Source organism: Idiotropiscis lumnitzeri, chromosome 3 (assembly GCF_059441095.1).
Source record: "Idiotropiscis lumnitzeri isolate Australia: NSW breed Sydney's pygmy pipehorse chromosome 3, RoL_Ilum_1.0, whole genome shotgun sequence".
Taxonomy (NCBI): domain Eukaryota; kingdom Metazoa; phylum Chordata; class Actinopteri; order Syngnathiformes; family Syngnathidae; genus Idiotropiscis; species Idiotropiscis lumnitzeri.
The window spans coordinates 256826-274046 of NC_142393.1; the positions used below are offsets into that span (position 1 = coordinate 256826).

A 17221-nucleotide genomic window follows, 5' to 3' on the forward strand; every position below is an offset into this window, starting at 1 on the left:
GAATTTATTGAGTGGCTCAAATAAGGACAAAAAAACGTGGCTGGGTGCAAAATAACAAAAGAAAACTAAACGTGACGAAACTGGTCAAAACCAACGACGAACAAAGAAACGAAGGAAAAATGGCGAGGGGGAGAACAGGAGCATGAACGGGATCAGGGAGCGACGGTGACGGTCCGAAGGGCGTAGCGGGAGCAGCGATGTCGGCAATGCACCGGAGTGAGGTGTTTAAATAGTCGAGTAATCCGGGAAGCAGATGGGCATCAGGTGTGTGAGGCTAACGGGGAACGAGTGCTGAAGGGAACGCCCCACTCAGCTGACCAAATAAACAAAAGGAGCACATGGCAGGAAGGTGAAGAAAACAACAAAAACGCTGACATGACCGACACGGATCATCACAGATGGTCAAGATCAAATGGAAAAGTTTGATCCAAACGGACAAAGTTCTTTTCCGACGCTTCTTGTCCTGCAGACGTGACAACTTCACATCAACCTCGTTGCCAAGTAATAACCACGCGCAACAATGATGACCCCCTCCGACCCCCCCCAAAATAATAAATAAATAAATAAATAATACATCATCATCATCAACATAACTTTGCCATCGCGCGCGCACTTTTGTTTCAAATTGGATGGCTCATAAGTGGCAATTCGTACATCGAAGCTTCCACAAGTCCAAAGTTTGGGACAGTCCGAAGTATTTGCATTTTCATTTTCATCAAATGCGCTGTTCACGTTTCCAAATTTACGGCCGCCTGACTTGTGTGCAGGCGGCGGCGGCGACGTCAACGTCCGCCCTGTGACTGGCTGGCGGCCTTTCGCTGTCCAGGATAACGACGTGACACATTTACGGCCGAGATTGAGAGTTGCCGTCAAACATTAGCAGCCAAACGACATCGACGAGAAGAAAAAAGCAAACTGCTGATATGTGAGCAGCAATTTGTCGGGCAACACTAATTCACGCCGACAGGCCAAGACACGCTTGCGTTTCCGTCGTTTGGGAAGGTCAAGCGACAAGTGCTGAGCGAATCGCACGGCGCCGTTTTCATCTGCAAAGCGTTCAAGTTGGAAAATACTGCGAGCCAAAGCGATTCCGAATGGGGTCGCCGTGACGCCGTCGGCCGAGTGCGTCCAAAAGAGAAGTTTGGCAAAAAAAAACAAAATTGCTGACGTGTTTTGCACAAAACAAAAGTTTGTTCTGTCGCAGGCGAGCGCAACCTCGCAAGTTCAACGTCTCCAAAGTGGAGCGCTGACAAAAATGGCGAGAATGAGGAGCCTCAAAATGGCTTGACACCCAGGACTGGTCGCCAGCCACTTGGACAAACATCACGTGGACGGACATGAATTGCAACCAGCAGATCACCTTTCTCTGGCGTCACTTTGTTGTGAGGCGACGCAAGACGTCGGCGGTCGGCGTGGCGCCCGTCGCATGAGGCAGCTGACGAGCGTGCGCGTTTAGGCCCTCGCCGGCAGCGTGTGTCGACTTTTGCTCGAGGGCAGCGAAGAAAAAGGCCCGAGCGACGTGTGACCTTCGGCTGTGGGGGACGACGACGACGAACGTCATCGGGGCACATGAAGCATTCTAAGGGATTACCGGATAAATGGCTGAGATTTAAAAAAAAAAAAAAAATGCTTGCGTTTGCTCAACACAGCAAATGTCAGCAGCTTAGTTCTGTTTTTTTTTTTTGATGAGTCAAAAAAGTGATTTAGGTTCGCTAAAGCACAAGCGATGTGACGAAATGACGAATTTGAGTTGACCGAGTGGTCATCGTACCTCACGCAGACTCTTCAGATATACTTTAGACTTTTTGGGGGGAAATGTTTGTCCCTGCGCACGTCTTTAATGATGTCGCGACTCCCACGCAACCGTTCACGCGGGGCGGGGGGGGGGCGGGGGTGATTGCACAACGTGACCATGAAGGGGACATAAGCGGAAGATGCTTCCATGCCACATTGTCGTTTCCTCTTCAATCATGAGAACGTCTTGGTCACCGTTTGGCTTCTTCAAAGGTAACGTTTGGGTTTTTTTTTTTGTTGTTGTTTTTTTTCACTGCAGTTGAACAAACTTGGCATGTTTTCGTTTCGCAGCTCCGCTCATCTTCATTTTTTGGCTTCCGACGCATTCGGCGGCCGCAGACGAGCTGAAGGCGCCCAAAGTCGTCAAGGCGGCTTTCGGAGAATCTCTGAGCGTGTCGTGTCAGTACCGGCCCGAGTTCCGAGACAGCACCAAGTACTGGTGCCGGGGGCCCATTTACGAGCTGTGCAAGATCGTCGCCAAAACGCCCAAGCGGCGCAATCGCGACCGATGCTCCATCGTTGACGACAAGCGCGCCGGCGTCTTCATCGTGACCATGCGGGCGCTCGTCCCGAGTGATGGCGACATGTACTGGTGCGTCCTTGCCAGGCCGGGAAGGAATATTTTCACCGGCGTCAAGCTCATCCTTGCCAACAAAGGTACGCTTACATCGTCGTTGCGGGACTTTTATTCGGAACGAACGCGGTATATTCTTGGCTCGAATGCGACTTTTGCCGGTTTCGTTCTGTCCTCACCGAGACAAAATATGCGCACTAAACATTTCAAGTGTGCTCGTGAATAAAACAAAGCAATCGTCTCCGCAGTCATGGCGCCGACCAGCGCAGAGCCAGCAAATTCATCCGAGACGAATAAAGACAAAACACGGTGAGCAACAAAAAAACTAAAGTTTGTGCTCAACGTTTCATGCAAGTTGAGTGGTTTTGTTTTCTTCTCACGTAGGTGGTGGGAGCCTCTTCGATGGATCCTTTTTGGGTCAATGCTGCTTAGTTTGCTTTGGGTCCATCTCGTCGAACGGATGCGCACGACGGCTCGCAAAATTTGCCTCGACTAAACACCAACATTTATGAATGAAAAACATTTCAAGAAACGCGTGAACTATTTCGCCGTGCATCGTTTTTCGGAAATCGGAAAATTTGAGCCAAGTGCAAAGAAGTTCAATTAGTTTGGGTACGTCGTTCCTGCTTGGATTTATGATTGCGGTTATTAAACGGTCATTTTGTCCATGAATGTTTTATTTCATTGAAATATTATCCGTCTGAACGTCGACCATCTTCCTACGTAGGACAATCGAGCGATCGATCTCCAGATCGATGCGTCAAACGAGCGATTCATCAATCCATCCATCCTATCAACCTTTCAGGACCTGTCAATTTAAAATCTTCAATTATCTTTAATTGAGTACTTCAAACATTATCCGTATAGTTGACGTGAAACTGAAAATTGATTGTATTTGTTTCCTGTTTTTTATTTGCTGCTTTGCGTGCCGCCGACGGACCAAATGCACGCCGTGTTGCGACGTACTTCCCGTAAAGGCAACGTCGAGCGCCGTTATTTCAAAGCCGTTTGTCAATTGTCAAGCTTTTGGGCGATTTTTTTACGATTGTTTTTATGAGTGTGGTGCCACATACTTGGGAAGAAGAGGAGAGAGGAAGTGACACGTCGCCGTCATTGCGGCGCGTTCTTCACGGCGTTGTTGACGATCGCAGAGACCAATTAGGAGTTACAGCAAAAAACAAGGTCTGTTCTCTGCATTTTCTTCCTGCTGATGTCATAATGCAAGGTCGCCGTGTGTTGACGCTCTAACGCTCGCTGCCACCATTAGAACCTTTTAATGTTTTTCTGTCTGGGTGGATATTATTTCCAGACTGCCATTTTATTGTACTAAAAACAAAATCTCAATATTTATGCGTTCTTATTCCAAGCCAGGTTTCCGTTGTAACTACTTTTCAGCAGCAGCATTGACTTTAGTCAAATGTCCCCGTGGTCAATAAAAAGCATTAAATCCGTTTGAAAATGTTGACGGTCAAAAAGCTTAACGGCGCTTAATGTCACCAAACTGTGACCGTTCATTATCAAACTTCATGTGCTCATCTCGACGTATGCTCACTTCAACCTCTGAAAATATCAAAGCGATGGATGTGATGGGCATTAGCATCTTCTTCTCCAGAGGTGCGACTTTCCCATCCAAGAACATTTTCAAATTCGGGTAGTCGCCGTGTTCAAGAAACCAGCGACCCCTGTTCATCGAGAGTCAGTTAAGGATTTAGGACTAGGCTTGCATCACATCAACCGTTATCGTGTATAGCCCGCACTGGACGCTTCCATGCCTTAAGACAGGGGTCGTCAATCCTGTTCCTCGCTGTTTGTCCCGTTTTCCTGGATCTCTCCCTGATGCATCGCACCTCATTCAAACGCTCAGATAATCAGCAAGGACTGCAGAAGCTGGATAACAATCCTGATCATTTCAATCGGGTGTGTTGCATCAGGAAGAGATGGAAAACAGACAGGACGGCGGCCCTCGAGCAACAGGATTGAAGACATAGAACTCGAAAGTGCGGTGCTTTGTGGATATTGTACATTAACTTCCAGGGCAGGGCAGGGGTGATCATTACGTCGATCGCAAAGGTAGTATGGGTAGATCGCATGGCATGAAAAAATAGACGTCAGCCTATCATTATCCGTCATGTCATTGATACAGGGCACCCAATCAGATGACACCTGAGGTTTTTTTTTTTTGTGACACATAGGTCACCACGCATGCACAAACAAGCTAGCGAGTTGGTTACCTCCAATTTTAAGACCTCGTTTTATTCTCTTAAACTCAAGGGGGGTATAAACATGATGGGGGTGCTCGACCAAGTAAGAAGACAAAAACGTATCACTTTAATACGGAGTGGGAGGAGGAGTTGTTTTTCACGATGACATTTTCGAAGTGCGTTTCCCTCATCTGCCAGTCTACCATTGCCACACCTAAGAAGGGAAATGTGGAGCGGGATTTTCGTGGAAAATATGATAACGACTTTCCGCCGAAAAGCGAGCTGAGGAAGAGAAAGGTGAGAGAATTAAAAAGCCAGTTGTCCGGACAGCAGTCATTTTTCAGACAACTTACTCCTCTCTCTCTCGCTTCTATATACGTATATATATATATATATATATATATGAATAAATCTATATATAAATATATATATATATAAATATATATATATATATATATATATATATATAAATGAATAAATTTGCATTTTTATAGTAGGTAGATCATTTTGCTTTGGTCATTTTATAAGTAGCTCGCATGCCGAAAAAGTGTGAGCACTTTTAGGGGCTTTTTTTTTTTAATTGAGTTGCATAGTAATTTTAATATTTTTAAGGGAAAATATATATTTATGAACAAACTTAAAAAAAATCAAGAATGTAAAACCAGGCTAATTTCCACCAGAAATCCGTTTACTGTTGGCTGCTCCAACTTTCTGCAGTTTAAGATTTGATGCACAATCCAGCTCTTCACAGTATGAGTGTTTGAAATTAAAAGACAGAAAAGTTTTTTAAAAGTATTTTTCGATTTGGGCTGAGGAATAATGTATGGCGACGACGTGATCCTATTCAGATGAGCTCAAAGAAAAAAAATCAAGAGAGAATTCAAAACATGCGAGTTTTGTGGAATACGTCATCCGTCATGACTCCGTGGTCAAGGTGAAAGCGGCGCTCATGCAGATGAACATGAACAACAAGTTCTTTCAAAATAAGAGCTCATCGCCAACCCAACTCGGTCAACCACCAACTTAAAAGAGACGAAAACATGCAAATATGAGCTGGTGACATATGCAAATCATAATACGACATGTAAAGGTTGGTTTGCCATGGCCACAATTTGAATTTTGTTGTCGCCATGCGCTCGTATTCTTTCGAGTGGAACTGCTGAGCAGGAAGCACAAGTCAAGAGGGCGACAAATGACGTCACGCTCGCTGCCAACGCCCACACTACTCGAAGCTCGACTAAGCTAAAGTAAGATAAGCTAGGCTAAGCTACGATCACGTTAGCCCTCGGGTGTTCCGACTGCCACAGGTGAGTCCGACCAGGCGAACGTGGTACGCGGCTCGGTCTTTACAAAAAGAGAGAAAAGCAACCAGAAGAGCAACTTTGCCCTCATCTGCCTTCGCGCAAACTGACGAGGCCTTTTGCTAAGCTTGCAAACAAAACAGCAACGCCTCGCCTGGAGACTTTGGGGGGGGGGGGGGGTGTTCTACTTCCTCAGCTAAAATAAATAAATAAACAAATTGGTGACAACCACCAGAGCGGGATTTATCAACTGCTACTGTTCACGGTTGTAGTAATAAACGTGAACGATCCTTGTAAATGTTGTAGGATGTGGAGCTCGAAGTTGAGTACCAATTAAGTACGCGGTCAAATGTGGCATCACACTTCAGTACGTGTTGAACGTAACGAGTGCTTTGTTTGGTAGAAAGTAAAATGCAATGCATTTCTGGGATTGCAGGCAGCCTGAAGACAAAGAAGTGCGATGCAGACCATCAAATGTGTGGTGGTGGGCGATGGAGCAGTGGGCAAAACCTGTCTGCTCATTTCATACACCACCAACAAATTCCCTTCGGAATACGTGCCAACAGTGAGTGGACTGGACTTGAGCTCTCTCTGGCTTCTTGATGATGACGACGCCGCCGAGCAACCTGACCAGTTGCTTCTGCAACTTGTTCCCATCCTATCAAACGCTGACCGGCGGAATAGCACCGATGACTACGCTTTGTGCGGGTGCCACATTGCACGGTCGAACGCAATAGAAGGCTGCAAGTGAGCGGCAGCCAAATCGTGCCAACAGTCGTCCACATTCAGCCAGCCTTGGAATTCTGCTGTCTTAACTACTAAGTAGTACAGTCACTAGCTCTCACTATGTCGTAAGTCGCAGAGGAACCCAGTTTAGCCTGGGTTGTTATGGAGAGTCTACGTAGCTTGTGGTGGTGTCGTTTACGGCGGCTGGGGTCACGTTTAAGGGGAACAAAAGCCAAATTTACTCGTTGATTTATTTCTTTCGGAGGTAAACAGTTTATGCCCCCATTAGTCCCAACATGGTATTTTTTTTTAATATTGCGTTGAGAGTAATTTTCATCCATCATGTGGATTTGACGGTTTGGACAAAAGTTGAAACCATGCCATCAAAGCGCAGCTCTGCGAGTTATTGCAAGTATACGCAGCAAGACTGCTCAGCGGTCTCGCGGGTCTGGTCACGTGACAATGGGAACTCAAGCGCGGCAGCAGTCGTGACGTTTATTTGGGTCGACGGCAGAGCGATATTGCCCAACATGGTGGCCGATGCTTTGTTCTTGCAAATGAAAAAAGGCTGAAAAACCAAGATGTCGTTTCCCCCGCAGGTGTTTGACAACTATGCAGTAACTGTTATGATCGGTGGCGAACCTTACACCCTCGGCTTATTTGATACCGCAGGTGAGTGAGGTCAAGTTTCGTGTGCCGCTGTGAGCTTTGCGAGCGGCCGCTTGACTTTTTGCTGCGTCTCCTCACAGGCCAGGAAGATTATGACAGGTTACGACCATTAAGCTACCCGCAGACGGACGTCTTCCTCGTCTGCTTCTCTGTGGTTTCGCCGTCTTCCTTTGAAAATGTCAAAGAAAAGGTCAGTCTTTATTTACTTATTTTATTTTCTGGACAGGAGTTGCTCCTCGTACGTCCAACGGTTTCATGACATCTCTAAGGTCAAAAGTCAAATTTTTGAACAAAAGTGTTTGTTCTCGACAAAGGAACATGAAACGTCACAGTTAGGAGTGCCATCTAAATGATGTCAACGTTGCACAGTTTTTAATTTATTTATCTGTCATCAGCCATCCATCCATTCCGTGAGCCGCTTTCTCCTCTCGAGGATCACGGGCACTCAAAGACAAACAACAACTCATGCTCACCATTAGGTTTGTCTACAGAACTTCAGGAACTTTGGCTGGTTGACACACTCAAGGGCGTGATAACTGAGTGCAGTTTGGGCTCATTTGCTGCAATTTCTTTTTGCACTTCAAGCAGGTTATTATCTGTATTATAACTCCAGGAGACGTTTTTTGACATGCCCAAATGACGCAGAATGCAGCGATCGTTGCGGAACCGTTCTCAGACTCTTGTCACATGAGGCAAATTCAAAGATGAACTTATTTCGGAGCTCCACACATATTGCTCGAGCGAGTGAGTGAGAGTTAATGATAGCTCGATTCCTAATTTGAGATTTCCAGTAGCATCAAGGCGACGGTGCAATGTTGGGCGCGTATGCCCCCGCTTGAGTTTTGAACGCGTGGTCAGACGTGACAGGCCGATGTGTTTTGTGCCGTCCCGTAGTGGGTTCCGGAAATCACTCACCACTGTCCCAAGACGCCCTTCCTGTTGGTTGGCACTCAGATCGACCTGCGCGATGACCCCTCCACCGTGGAGAAGTTAGCCAAGAACAAACAGAAGCCCATCACGCCGGAGACGGCCGAGAAGCTGGCCCGTGACCTCAAGGCGGTCAAGTACGTGGAGTGCTCGGCCCTCACGCAGGTTAGCGTTGGCGAGTGACGCCGCCCAAGCGCCTCGCCGGCTGCGTCTAACTGCGTCCTTCTTGTGTTTCTGTCTTTCCTGCTTGCTTCCCTTCCTTAGCGGGGGCTGAAGAACGTCTTTGATGAGGCCATCCTCGCCGCTTTAGAGCCTCCTGAAACTCAGAGAAAGAGAAAATGCTGCTTGTTCTGATGCCTGGCTGACTCTCGCTTTGCCTCGCAATCGTCTGCTGCTTAGTCGTTGGAAAGAAAGCGGCCAGCTAACTAACCTTGTCGTCTTTGCAACGTCCGAGACAAAAAGTTGTCGGGGAACCTTTTGTCCTTCTGCTCAACCGGGTCAACTCGCGCTCACGCAGGCGACCTGAGACGAGACAAGAGTGCCAAACCGTCACCACGACTTGCCCGCATGCGCGTGTCTCAAGTCATCACCGAGCATGTCGCCATTTGTACCCTCGGAAGCATTTACCGCCACATTTTCTACTGACAATCCCAAACCGCCGCCCTTTCTCTGCTTCTCTCTCGCTCTCAATCGTGTTCTTCGAATAAAGCAAAATGTGCATTTGCTCGCTGCATCTCCACTCCGCTTCCTTTTTGCTGTCGGATGCTAGCACATGTTGCGTTGTTTTTTATTTGAATTGAACCAAATGTTTTGTTTCCACAGAAAGGATTAAAGAATGTGTTTGACGAGGCAATACTGGCTGCCCTGGAGCCCCCCGAACCTAAGAAAAGGCGCAAATGTGTTCTGCTCTAGGTTGGCTGGCAGACGTCCGTCGTCTACGCACCACTTTCTAAGTTATCGGCGCAAGTTGAATGAGCAGGAAATATATTCACCTCGGTACATCGGTTGTTGTTTGTGCTACAAAAAAAAAAATGGCCTGACTTCATGAAGACTATCACCAAGGTAGGGCGCGTTTGTGTCTCTTGACAAGTTGAGGCCCCAAAATGGCTCGTACTGTATTCAGGCACAAAGTTGCGGAATGCATTTCAGCAGAGTGTCAACAGAAAAGCAACACAATTGAAATGTTCAGCCTGAAGACTGTCGGCCGAGTTGGTGCTTTGAGCTACCTTAACAGCAGTTTCAATTTACTCGCAGTGTGAACGCTTGACGCAGAAAGTTGCGTTTGTCCGCAATTCCAGAGGCAAATTTTGATATTTCATTTTTGAGGTGTGGAGAACGAGGCCAGTTTTCACTTATTCAAGCGTGGCATTTCTTACAAAACATGTTCACGCGTTGTGAAGGTTTTTCAATGACACAATTAGCATGGTTGGCATTTGTCAGTCACCATATCCGATGATTGAGTTGTGTGAGAATAATCGAGTTGTACATAGTGTGAGAATGATCGCTAACTTATTGACTGAGAAGTGTGCATTACTGATGCAAGAAGTTAGGTGGGAAGTTCAAGCGATGCTCAAAAAAACTTTGCAGAAACTGTTGACGGGTTTCTTTTCGTTTCCTCTTTTCAATTGAACTGTACTGTATTTTCCTTGTGATCATGTCACAATAAAGAAACCAGTATTATGAAGAGACTGATAATGTGTCTGTCTTCATGGTTGAAAACCTTCAACGTGCACTCCACGATGAGAGAAGTGGAATTGTACAAGTGCAAGTGGGAGCAGTGTGAAAAGTAAATGCAAGTTTGGGCAGGCTATTTATTACACACATATTTGTGTATAGAGGATATATGTAATAGCAAAATGGGCATTCAAGATTTCCTTACGTGCAAACAGGTAAACATCACATCTGCCTCCGAATTACATTCAAAGGTTCATTTGATGAGCCACTCAACATAAAAGAGAGAAAAAAACACCAGATATGTTTTGAAGTGGTCATGTTAGAAGATTCGCTAGCCAACGTGCTCGTCTTCTTTCTATCAACTTAGTTTTTTTTCCCCAGCATAGAAACCCTGATTATTTAAATAACCTCCTAAAAATACAAGCATAGAGATATTGAGTATGTTTTTTTTATAGACATAAGCAGGTAGGACGTTCTGACAGTTTACCAGTTAAAAATATTTAAGCATGGATTAACAAAAACAGAATTTACTGATGCTAAGCAAGTGTGGTATACATTCACAGCGTGAGAAATGCGGTCAACAGAAATAGGTCAAAAGTATTTTGAGCCAAAGGAAAAACTCAATGACAAAGAAAATATTAAGTTCTCGCCATCTTAACTAAACAAACGACAAGCAAGACAAAAAGTTCCAAACTTCCCACGAAATCAATATCGGCACTGTGCGCATGCGCGCGCAAGTGCACGAGCCAATGGCGTCCGGAGAGCGTCTTGAATTGGACAACAACGGACACAAACCTGTCAACATGGAGCCAGACTTTTCCAATTGTGGAAGTCCTTCAAGCCACACAATTTTCGGGGGTGAAAAGGGAGGCAGTGGGCGAGATTGATGTCAAATCATGACGACTGTCATGCAGTCTGGCAAACTTTGGATGGGTCCAAATGGTCTCGCAAACGCAATTTGTCAGCATAACGCACACTCGCCCACCCGCCCACCCGCTTATAGTCTCCGCGTATGTTGCCATAGCAACAGACAAACAAATGAACTAAAAAGTGTCGTCGCATAAAGGCGTCCAAGTGAGCAGCTGACCGGTTTGCGAGAAAAAGGCGGGCTTGCCATCCAAAATGGACGATCGCATCGCATTGTGGAGTCTTACTATTTTTAGGCGTCATTTCCACTTGTTACTTTCTACCGTTAATTAAACATTTGATTCATGACACTCACCACATTAATAAAGCAGCCGGTTTCTTTCGTGCTCAGCTCCAAAAGTGTGCTTGTGTCCTGCGTGGTAGTGCCGCCATGTTTGTTTAACGCTACGTGTTACTGACGAGTTGCCCGCCAGCAAAATAAAAAAGAAAATAATACTGCACTCGTTTGTTGTGATTTTTTTAATCACCATACTCAAGTTATCTAGTTTGGTTTTTTAATCAACGTACAGTTTATTTTGTAATCAATGTACTCAAGTTTTTTAAATTGCTATATTTATATTTTTTAATCAACATACTTGTTTTTTTTATGCATTTTTTAATCATCGTACCCAAGTTTTTTTCTTTGTTTTTTAAATCATCGCACTCAAGTTTTTAAAATTATTTTTTAATCAATGTACTCAAGTTAGGCAAGGGTGGCACACATGCAAGTACTTCCTTGACGATAGAGCGTGCGCAGAACACAAATCAATCACTTTCAATTGGGTATTCTGCCGTTTATAAAACGAAATATGTTAATTAAAAAGAGGTCAACCAAGGGTCTTTTTTTTTAAATATATTGCTTTGGTTGTGTGACTGCCTGCAAACGTAGTCACTGTAAATGTACAGCTGCATGTGGTGTGCACATGTTGGTTACCTTGCTCAGGTTCAGTGTAATACGCAGACGCTACAAGTATGGAGAGGGTTAACTCATTTGAAATTTATTAGGATATGAGTCACTTTTTGCAGAGGAAAAGGACTATATGACTACGAGTATTATTCAGCGATATTGTCTGCTGTCTACGTGTCTTAACGCTGCGAGCACATGCACTTTATTTATCGCCTGAAGGGTTGGAACACAGCAACACCAATTCTACTCATTCGCCCGTTGAAGGCGTTAGGATTGTTTGCATTAAGCTAAGCAGGCTTTCCTAAAGGCAAAGCGATGTGGTTGTTTTAAATACACAATGTGTAAATATTCTGTTTTAGATAGAAAGTCCATTTTAGCTGACAGAAGGAAAATAAGAGCTCAAAACCATTTTGGGGGAAGAATTGTTGAGTGTTGCTTGTTCCGAAGGGAGTTGAGCCACCACCAATTTGGCTTGCATCTCGAAATACCTCTTAAGTCAAGTCACTCATATCTCAAAGCACCATTATAGAATCATTAAATGTTGCGCTTGACCTCTTCTTCATTGGGGTCGATGACAACCAAAATAACCAAAGTCTCCGCGGTGACAAATCTACCAAATGTGACATTTGCCAAAATAGTGCCAAGGGCAGGCAGGAAGCACATAGCAAAGTTTGTCAGAAAGGTTTCAGGGATGGTGTCACAAGGGAGAGATTTGAAACCCAAACGACACTATTGCCGTTTTCATGAAAGCCAAAAGACGAAAAAGCACGTCGGCAAAGCCATCCTGCAGGAGTTGTGGCAGCGAAACTCACAGCTGCTCACAAATGCATCGAGCATCTGACAGTTCCTAGCTAAGAACAACATTGCCGTTTGATTGTTTCCTCTTCCCCAAGCCCGAGGGGGTCATCACGAGGGCCTGTTTTGAAGACGGGGACCACATCAGGATGGCCGCGATGACGACTTTGTGGGGATCTCGGAGAGAGAGGGAAAAAAAACAAACTTTTCGGAGAGCATGACAGAGGAGGCGGGCAAAGTGCGTCAGACTTCAGGTGGGTTGGTTCCAAAACAAAATGGTTGGCTTTCAAACGGATCTGTTGTAACACACGTGGCTTGTGTATTAGGTGAACTCCACGGAACTACGTTTCCATTGCGGGACATATCTCGACACAACTGTCCGTCAGGCGAATTCCATACCATCCGGCCCAGAAATGAGTGTCCTTGCCCCCGTGGACAAAGCAGACGTATCTCACTCCTGGCCCGTAGTTGTGGAACACGTGCGTTATCTGGAAAAAGAAAAAAGAACTTTTTTTTTCCTTTGTTGCGTGTACTGTCGTGTTTCCTCATCAAGAGTTCATACCTGCTTCCACTTGCCATCGTTCCACTGTTGAAAATAAATCTCCTCGGGAGAAAAGATCTGAATTGGCTTCTTCTTCTGATTCAGCAGCTCCACGTGGAGTTTGTATTGACAGCCACAGTCCCATCGAGGGGCATACCTGCAACGCAACGCAACAACCGACAAGACGAGGGTCAGGCTCAATGTCAAATTATTTTCCCTACGTTACCGCATATTTATTTGGGAACGACATTTACATGAATTTCTAGAGTTTATTTAAAAAGTCTGGACTTTCTCTTTTGTTGCTTTTCTGCAATTTTTTGTTTCATGGAAACCGATAAACACACACACACACACACACACAGTGAATATTATAGAGATTGATCAAACACTTAGGAACATTGTGACATCATTTCAACCTAATTTCTTCCATAAACAATTATTTCACACGTGCTTCAATTGAGAGGGAGAATTAGTTTTTTTTTTTTTGGGAGGGGGGGGGGGCTACAAGCTCAATGATCAAAATATTAAAAATGGTCCATCCATTTGGTGTTTAGTGACTATATGTTGCACTTTTTAAACTGAGCTACTGAAATGAATGAAAATGGAAGTCTGCAGTTTAATACAAACAAACACACTCAAATATGTTACATTATAAACGTGACAGTATTTAATTTTTTTTTTAACATGCGTCAAATAAAAATCATCGTCTCTCTCTGGCCTCCTGTGTACATTTAATTTGATTTAAAAAAATAAATAAAAGGAAGAACAACCAGAGGCAGAAGGCGTGATGAGTGGGGGGCCTTTTACACGCTTGTTAACAACTCATTTATTTTCCCTTGACAGGACCTTGAAATAAAAAAGATCTCGGTGTTGTGTGCACAAAATGTGTTCTGAGCTTTTGTCTTTTTTCCGCTCACCAGTCGGATATTTTGATGTCTGGCTGCACGTGATCCATAAATGATGCGTTGTAACCTTCGGACGCCAAATCAATAAGCTGCGACTTGCGGCACATGCTGGAAAAGACAAACAAAATGACACGAAAAGGTTATGAGAAGCGCAATGACATTTCCGTCCGTTTCCACGTACCCGTACGAAGTGACAAAGTTGCTCTTCACGCTTTCATTGGGATGCGCCACCAAGACGTCGTCGACTTTCCAGAGGTCACCGCGGTTCTCCAGTATCTGCCAACCTCTCATTTGATCTGCAAACACAAAAAAGTCCCGCTGTGATGAAAACGTGAAACAACACCACGGGCCTCTCTTCTTTGCCAACCTTCTGCCCGTGGGTTCTTCAGAAGATTGCGTCTCTTCTTGCACAAGAAGTAAAATGAGCGCCAGTCTTGGGGAACTCTGGAGGAAGTGAGCAAGTGATGGCCTTCCCGCCGACATCGGTCTCTCCACAATGACTGGCTGTCAGCAATGGCTTTCCATTGCTGGCAAACTAACCGACAAATCAGGACCACCTGCTGAGGGGGGAGATTCAAGAAGATCTCTTCTAGAACCTCCAGAGGAACGGAGACCTGATGACGAAAGAATAAAGAGGGACAAGCCAGGCAACAACGTTAACCTCGCTGACAAGTAGCATTGAAGAACCTTCAAGTCAAGTCGATTTTATTGCCAAGAGAGCAGCCCAAAGTTTGGAATCACATGAAGATGTGGCCAAGTTCCAGATGATGCACAGCTGGGAATTGAAAGTCAGGCGCATAATTGGTTGACATTCTCATTTGCAGAATCCCTCGTTACTCATTGAGCCCGGACGAAAACATATCGTTGCTGTCCTGTGAAAAAGGTGTACGTCGTTTAAAAAAAAAATAAATAAAAAGTTCACGTTAATTGAATGCGCAGAAACTCCATTCACATAAAAACGAATAAAATCTGGAGAAAAAAATATTTTCACAGGACAGCAATTATACACTGCACGATCAAACGTAAGAATAGCGACCCCAAGTGGACAAAAATAATACCTGCACCTCACATGCCTATTTGTATTGGTATTAAGCATAACGTTTAATAACATATCTAAATAACCAGATGCAAATACGGTCGCTACTTCATGGATTTCCATTGTGAGTGCTTCTGGAATAAAAGCCGTCACAATAAAAGAGGGACAACTTGGTTCAGGCATTTGATTCACACTTCCAAAAATCCCATTTTTTCCCTACACAATTCCACAACGACAAAAAAAGAATTCTAGTAAACGAAACGTTGAGTGAAGAAGTCTCATCATTGCCACATCAACTTCAAACGGTTAAGCAAAGTCATAGCTTCTCAGGACAAAATTCCTGCATTTCCCACATTTCTTGATTGAGTCAAAGCATTGCGAGTTCAAAAAGTATTGCACCACTGGGACATTTTGGAACCGTTCAGCACATTCCCCCAATCTCTACGCAATTTCCATGATTCCTCTTGAAATGCATTCCGATCATTTAAGTTCTGCCCAGCCTCCATTGCGTTGTGGCGGACATTAGGAGCATGCCTCTCACCCAGCAGGCAAACTATTTGGGGGCATAATCATGTCAATGTTTGCCGGCGCAAATTTGTGATTGTGCATTATTTTCTTGTTGGCAGTCTAGGAATAAAGACGTGTTTACACTCAGTCGTGTGTGCACATTTTGACTGCCACAGCGTCAACATTTCTTGCATTTTTATGAATTCCCTGCAAGGTTTTTTTTTTTATATATAATTTGACTCCGAGTTGAAGCACGGCGTCAGCTTTTCAACGGTCTCACACTTTCTAGCTTCAATTTATATTCTTGCCCAGTGAAAGGAAGGAAAATGACATTGCAACACGTTTTCATGTACATGATTGCTTGAAAACAATCAAATGTTGTTTTTATCAACACGTGTTACACCACAATCAGTGGTCCAAATCGGGGCGATGACAAATCAAAGAAGGCGTCAATATAATCGTTTCGACGTGGTCACTTCGGTAAACGGTATGTACCTTTGACACGGTAGCAACCGAAGACGGACTCTGAATCGAAGTGACGGGATCGGAGCTCTGAGTTGCACCCATTTTCAGTCCACTTCACGTCCCACAGACGACGTCTGTCAAATGAATATTCGCTTCCGTCACTTGACTTGACTGACAACAAACCCGACGAGGAAGTTCAGCCCCAAGTCCAATCGATTGGTAGCGCAAATGGCAATGTCGCTAGCTTATGCTGTGGCGTGTCGCACTACACTCCGAAAATGTCTTGAAATGTAGTTTCAAAGAATGGTGGTCACGTTCGACGTCGGCCATCGAAACGAAAGCCAGAAACCATCGGAGATACACGGAAACCGGAACCAAAGCAAGCCAAGCACGGACGTAAATATGAGCGGACTCGCGATTGGCTGGTCGCGGCTGAAGCCAGAAGGCAGCCATCTTACGTTGCCATCGTTACTTTTTTGGGCTTTTCACACAAAACCAACAATTATCGGGTCCTGTTACACGCCACGGTAGCCTCGCAAAGAGATAACTTCACTCTTCTTAGCGACTATTAACTGTATTGGAAGGTTCTGAGGGAACCTTTAGCTGCTTCTTTGATCATTAGTGCAAATAGTAACGACCAGAAGACTTCATATTGTCAACGGACAACCGACCAATCTTTTTTTGTTAATTGAATTTTCATTTATAAAACAAAACACAAAATACTAAAAACGAAACAACTTTGAGTGACACGAGAGACCTTAGGCCAGGCAGGATACATAGTATTTTCGGTATTTTTATTTTGTCTTTGGCAGACACCACACATTAAGATAAAAAGAGGCATTTGACAATTTTAGAGAATACGAGCTGTTGGATGAACACTGGGCAGGACATAACAGTGCTATTTTGTTTTATTTATTTTTGTGACAATCGTCTTTGTTTTATTTAGCAGCGCTTCCTCTTTCGTCAGCCGGAGAGCTTCTTTGATTGGACGCTCGCACGCAGACGTCACAGTCAGCAGAATCAATCAGCTCAGGGAGAGCGAGCTCAAAAAAAAAAAAAAAAAAAAAAAAGGGAGAGCGAGCTCTATATTGTCTCACACTCAAAGGAAGATTTTTGTTCGTAAATATAGAGAACCTTCAGTATTTCTTTGGACGCTATTATTGGGACAAATACACTCTTAACACACTTCACAGATAAGATTGGTGGCCGTTTTCTTGGTCAAGAAGTACGAAATATGTGCAAAATATTAAAAAAAAAAAAAAAAGGTTTTTATGCAAATAATCTGGTTTTTAC

General features: G+C 44.4%; 3 protein-coding genes across 5 annotated transcripts; 2 read left to right on the top strand and 1 right to left on the bottom strand.

Moving 5' to 3' along the window:
* Positions 1 to 1933: 1933 nt before the first annotated feature.
* Positions 1934 to 3040, top strand: LOC148339290 (CMRF35-like molecule 1). The gene is made up of 4 exons (XM_088289315.1): positions 1934 to 2007; positions 2086 to 2451; positions 2617 to 2677; positions 2753 to 3040. Exons 1-4 carry the CDS (start codon positions 1935 to 1937, stop codon positions 2862 to 2864), a joined length of 612 nt encoding a protein of 203 aa, XP_088145441.1. The 5' UTR covers position 1934; the 3' UTR covers positions 2865 to 3040.
* Positions 3041 to 5733: 2693 nt separating this feature from the next.
* On the top strand, positions 5734 to 9881 carry LOC148339291 (cell division control protein 42 homolog). Of its 3 annotated transcripts, none has more exons than XM_088289318.1 (6): positions 5734 to 5876; positions 6307 to 6435; positions 7196 to 7268; positions 7346 to 7455; positions 8160 to 8357; positions 8457 to 9881. In XM_088289318.1, the coding sequence occupies exons 2-6, from the start codon at positions 6331 to 6333 to the stop codon at positions 8544 to 8546; spliced, it is 576 nt and encodes a 191-aa protein (XP_088145444.1). In that variant the 5' UTR covers positions 5734 to 5876; positions 6307 to 6330; the 3' UTR covers positions 8547 to 9881. The 3 variants fall into 3 exon arrangements, with proteins under 3 accessions (XP_088145444.1, XP_088145445.1, XP_088145446.1); XM_088289319.1 differs by having other exon boundaries at positions 9015 to 9881; XM_088289320.1 differs by having other exon boundaries at positions 8160 to 8329; positions 9015 to 9881.
* Positions 9882 to 9983: 102 nt separating this feature from the next.
* On the bottom strand, positions 9984 to 16311 carry LOC148339292 (F-box only protein 6-like). The gene is made up of 6 exons (XM_088291840.1): positions 15959 to 16311; positions 14288 to 14534; positions 14102 to 14216; positions 13933 to 14028; positions 13037 to 13172; positions 9984 to 12962 (listed from the first exon to the last, which is right to left on the bottom strand). The coding sequence occupies exons 1-6, from the start codon at positions 16028 to 16030 to the stop codon at positions 12816 to 12818; spliced, it is 813 nt and encodes a 270-aa protein (XP_088147966.1). The 5' UTR covers positions 16031 to 16311; the 3' UTR covers positions 9984 to 12815.
* Positions 16312 to 17221: the final 910 nt, after the last annotated feature.

Coding starts and splice junctions, on each gene's coding strand:
- LOC148339290 (XM_088289315.1), top strand. CDS start 1,935: ATGCTTCCATGCCACATTGTCGTTTCCTCTTCAATCATGAGAACGTCT. Junction 2,452..2,616: donor GCTCATCCTTGCCAACAAAG/GTACGCTTACAT, acceptor TCGTCTCCGCAG/TCATGGCGCCGACCAGCGCA. Junction 2,678..2,752: donor ACGAATAAAGACAAAACACG/GTGAGCAACAAA, acceptor CTTCTCACGTAG/GTGGTGGGAGCCTCTTCGAT.
- LOC148339291 (XM_088289318.1), top strand. CDS start 6,331: ATGCAGACCATCAAATGTGTGGTGGTGGGCGATGGAGCAGTGGGCAAA. Junction 7,456..8,159: donor TTGAAAATGTCAAAGAAAAG/GTCAGTCTTTAT, acceptor GCCGTCCCGTAG/TGGGTTCCGGAAATCACTCA. Junction 8,358..8,456: donor AGTGCTCGGCCCTCACGCAG/GTTAGCGTTGGC, acceptor TCCCTTCCTTAG/CGGGGGCTGAAGAACGTCTT.
- LOC148339292 (XM_088291840.1), bottom strand. CDS start 16,030: ATGGGTGCAACTCAGAGCTCCGATCCCGTCACTTCGATTCAGAGTCCG. Junction 14,535..15,958: donor CGGTTGCTACCGTGTCAAAG/GTACATACCGTT, acceptor TTTCGTCATCAG/GTCTCCGTTCCTCTGGAGGT. Junction 13,173..13,932: donor GACATCAAAATATCCGACTG/GTGAGCGGAAAA, acceptor GTTGCGTTGCAG/GTATGCCCCTCGATGGGACT.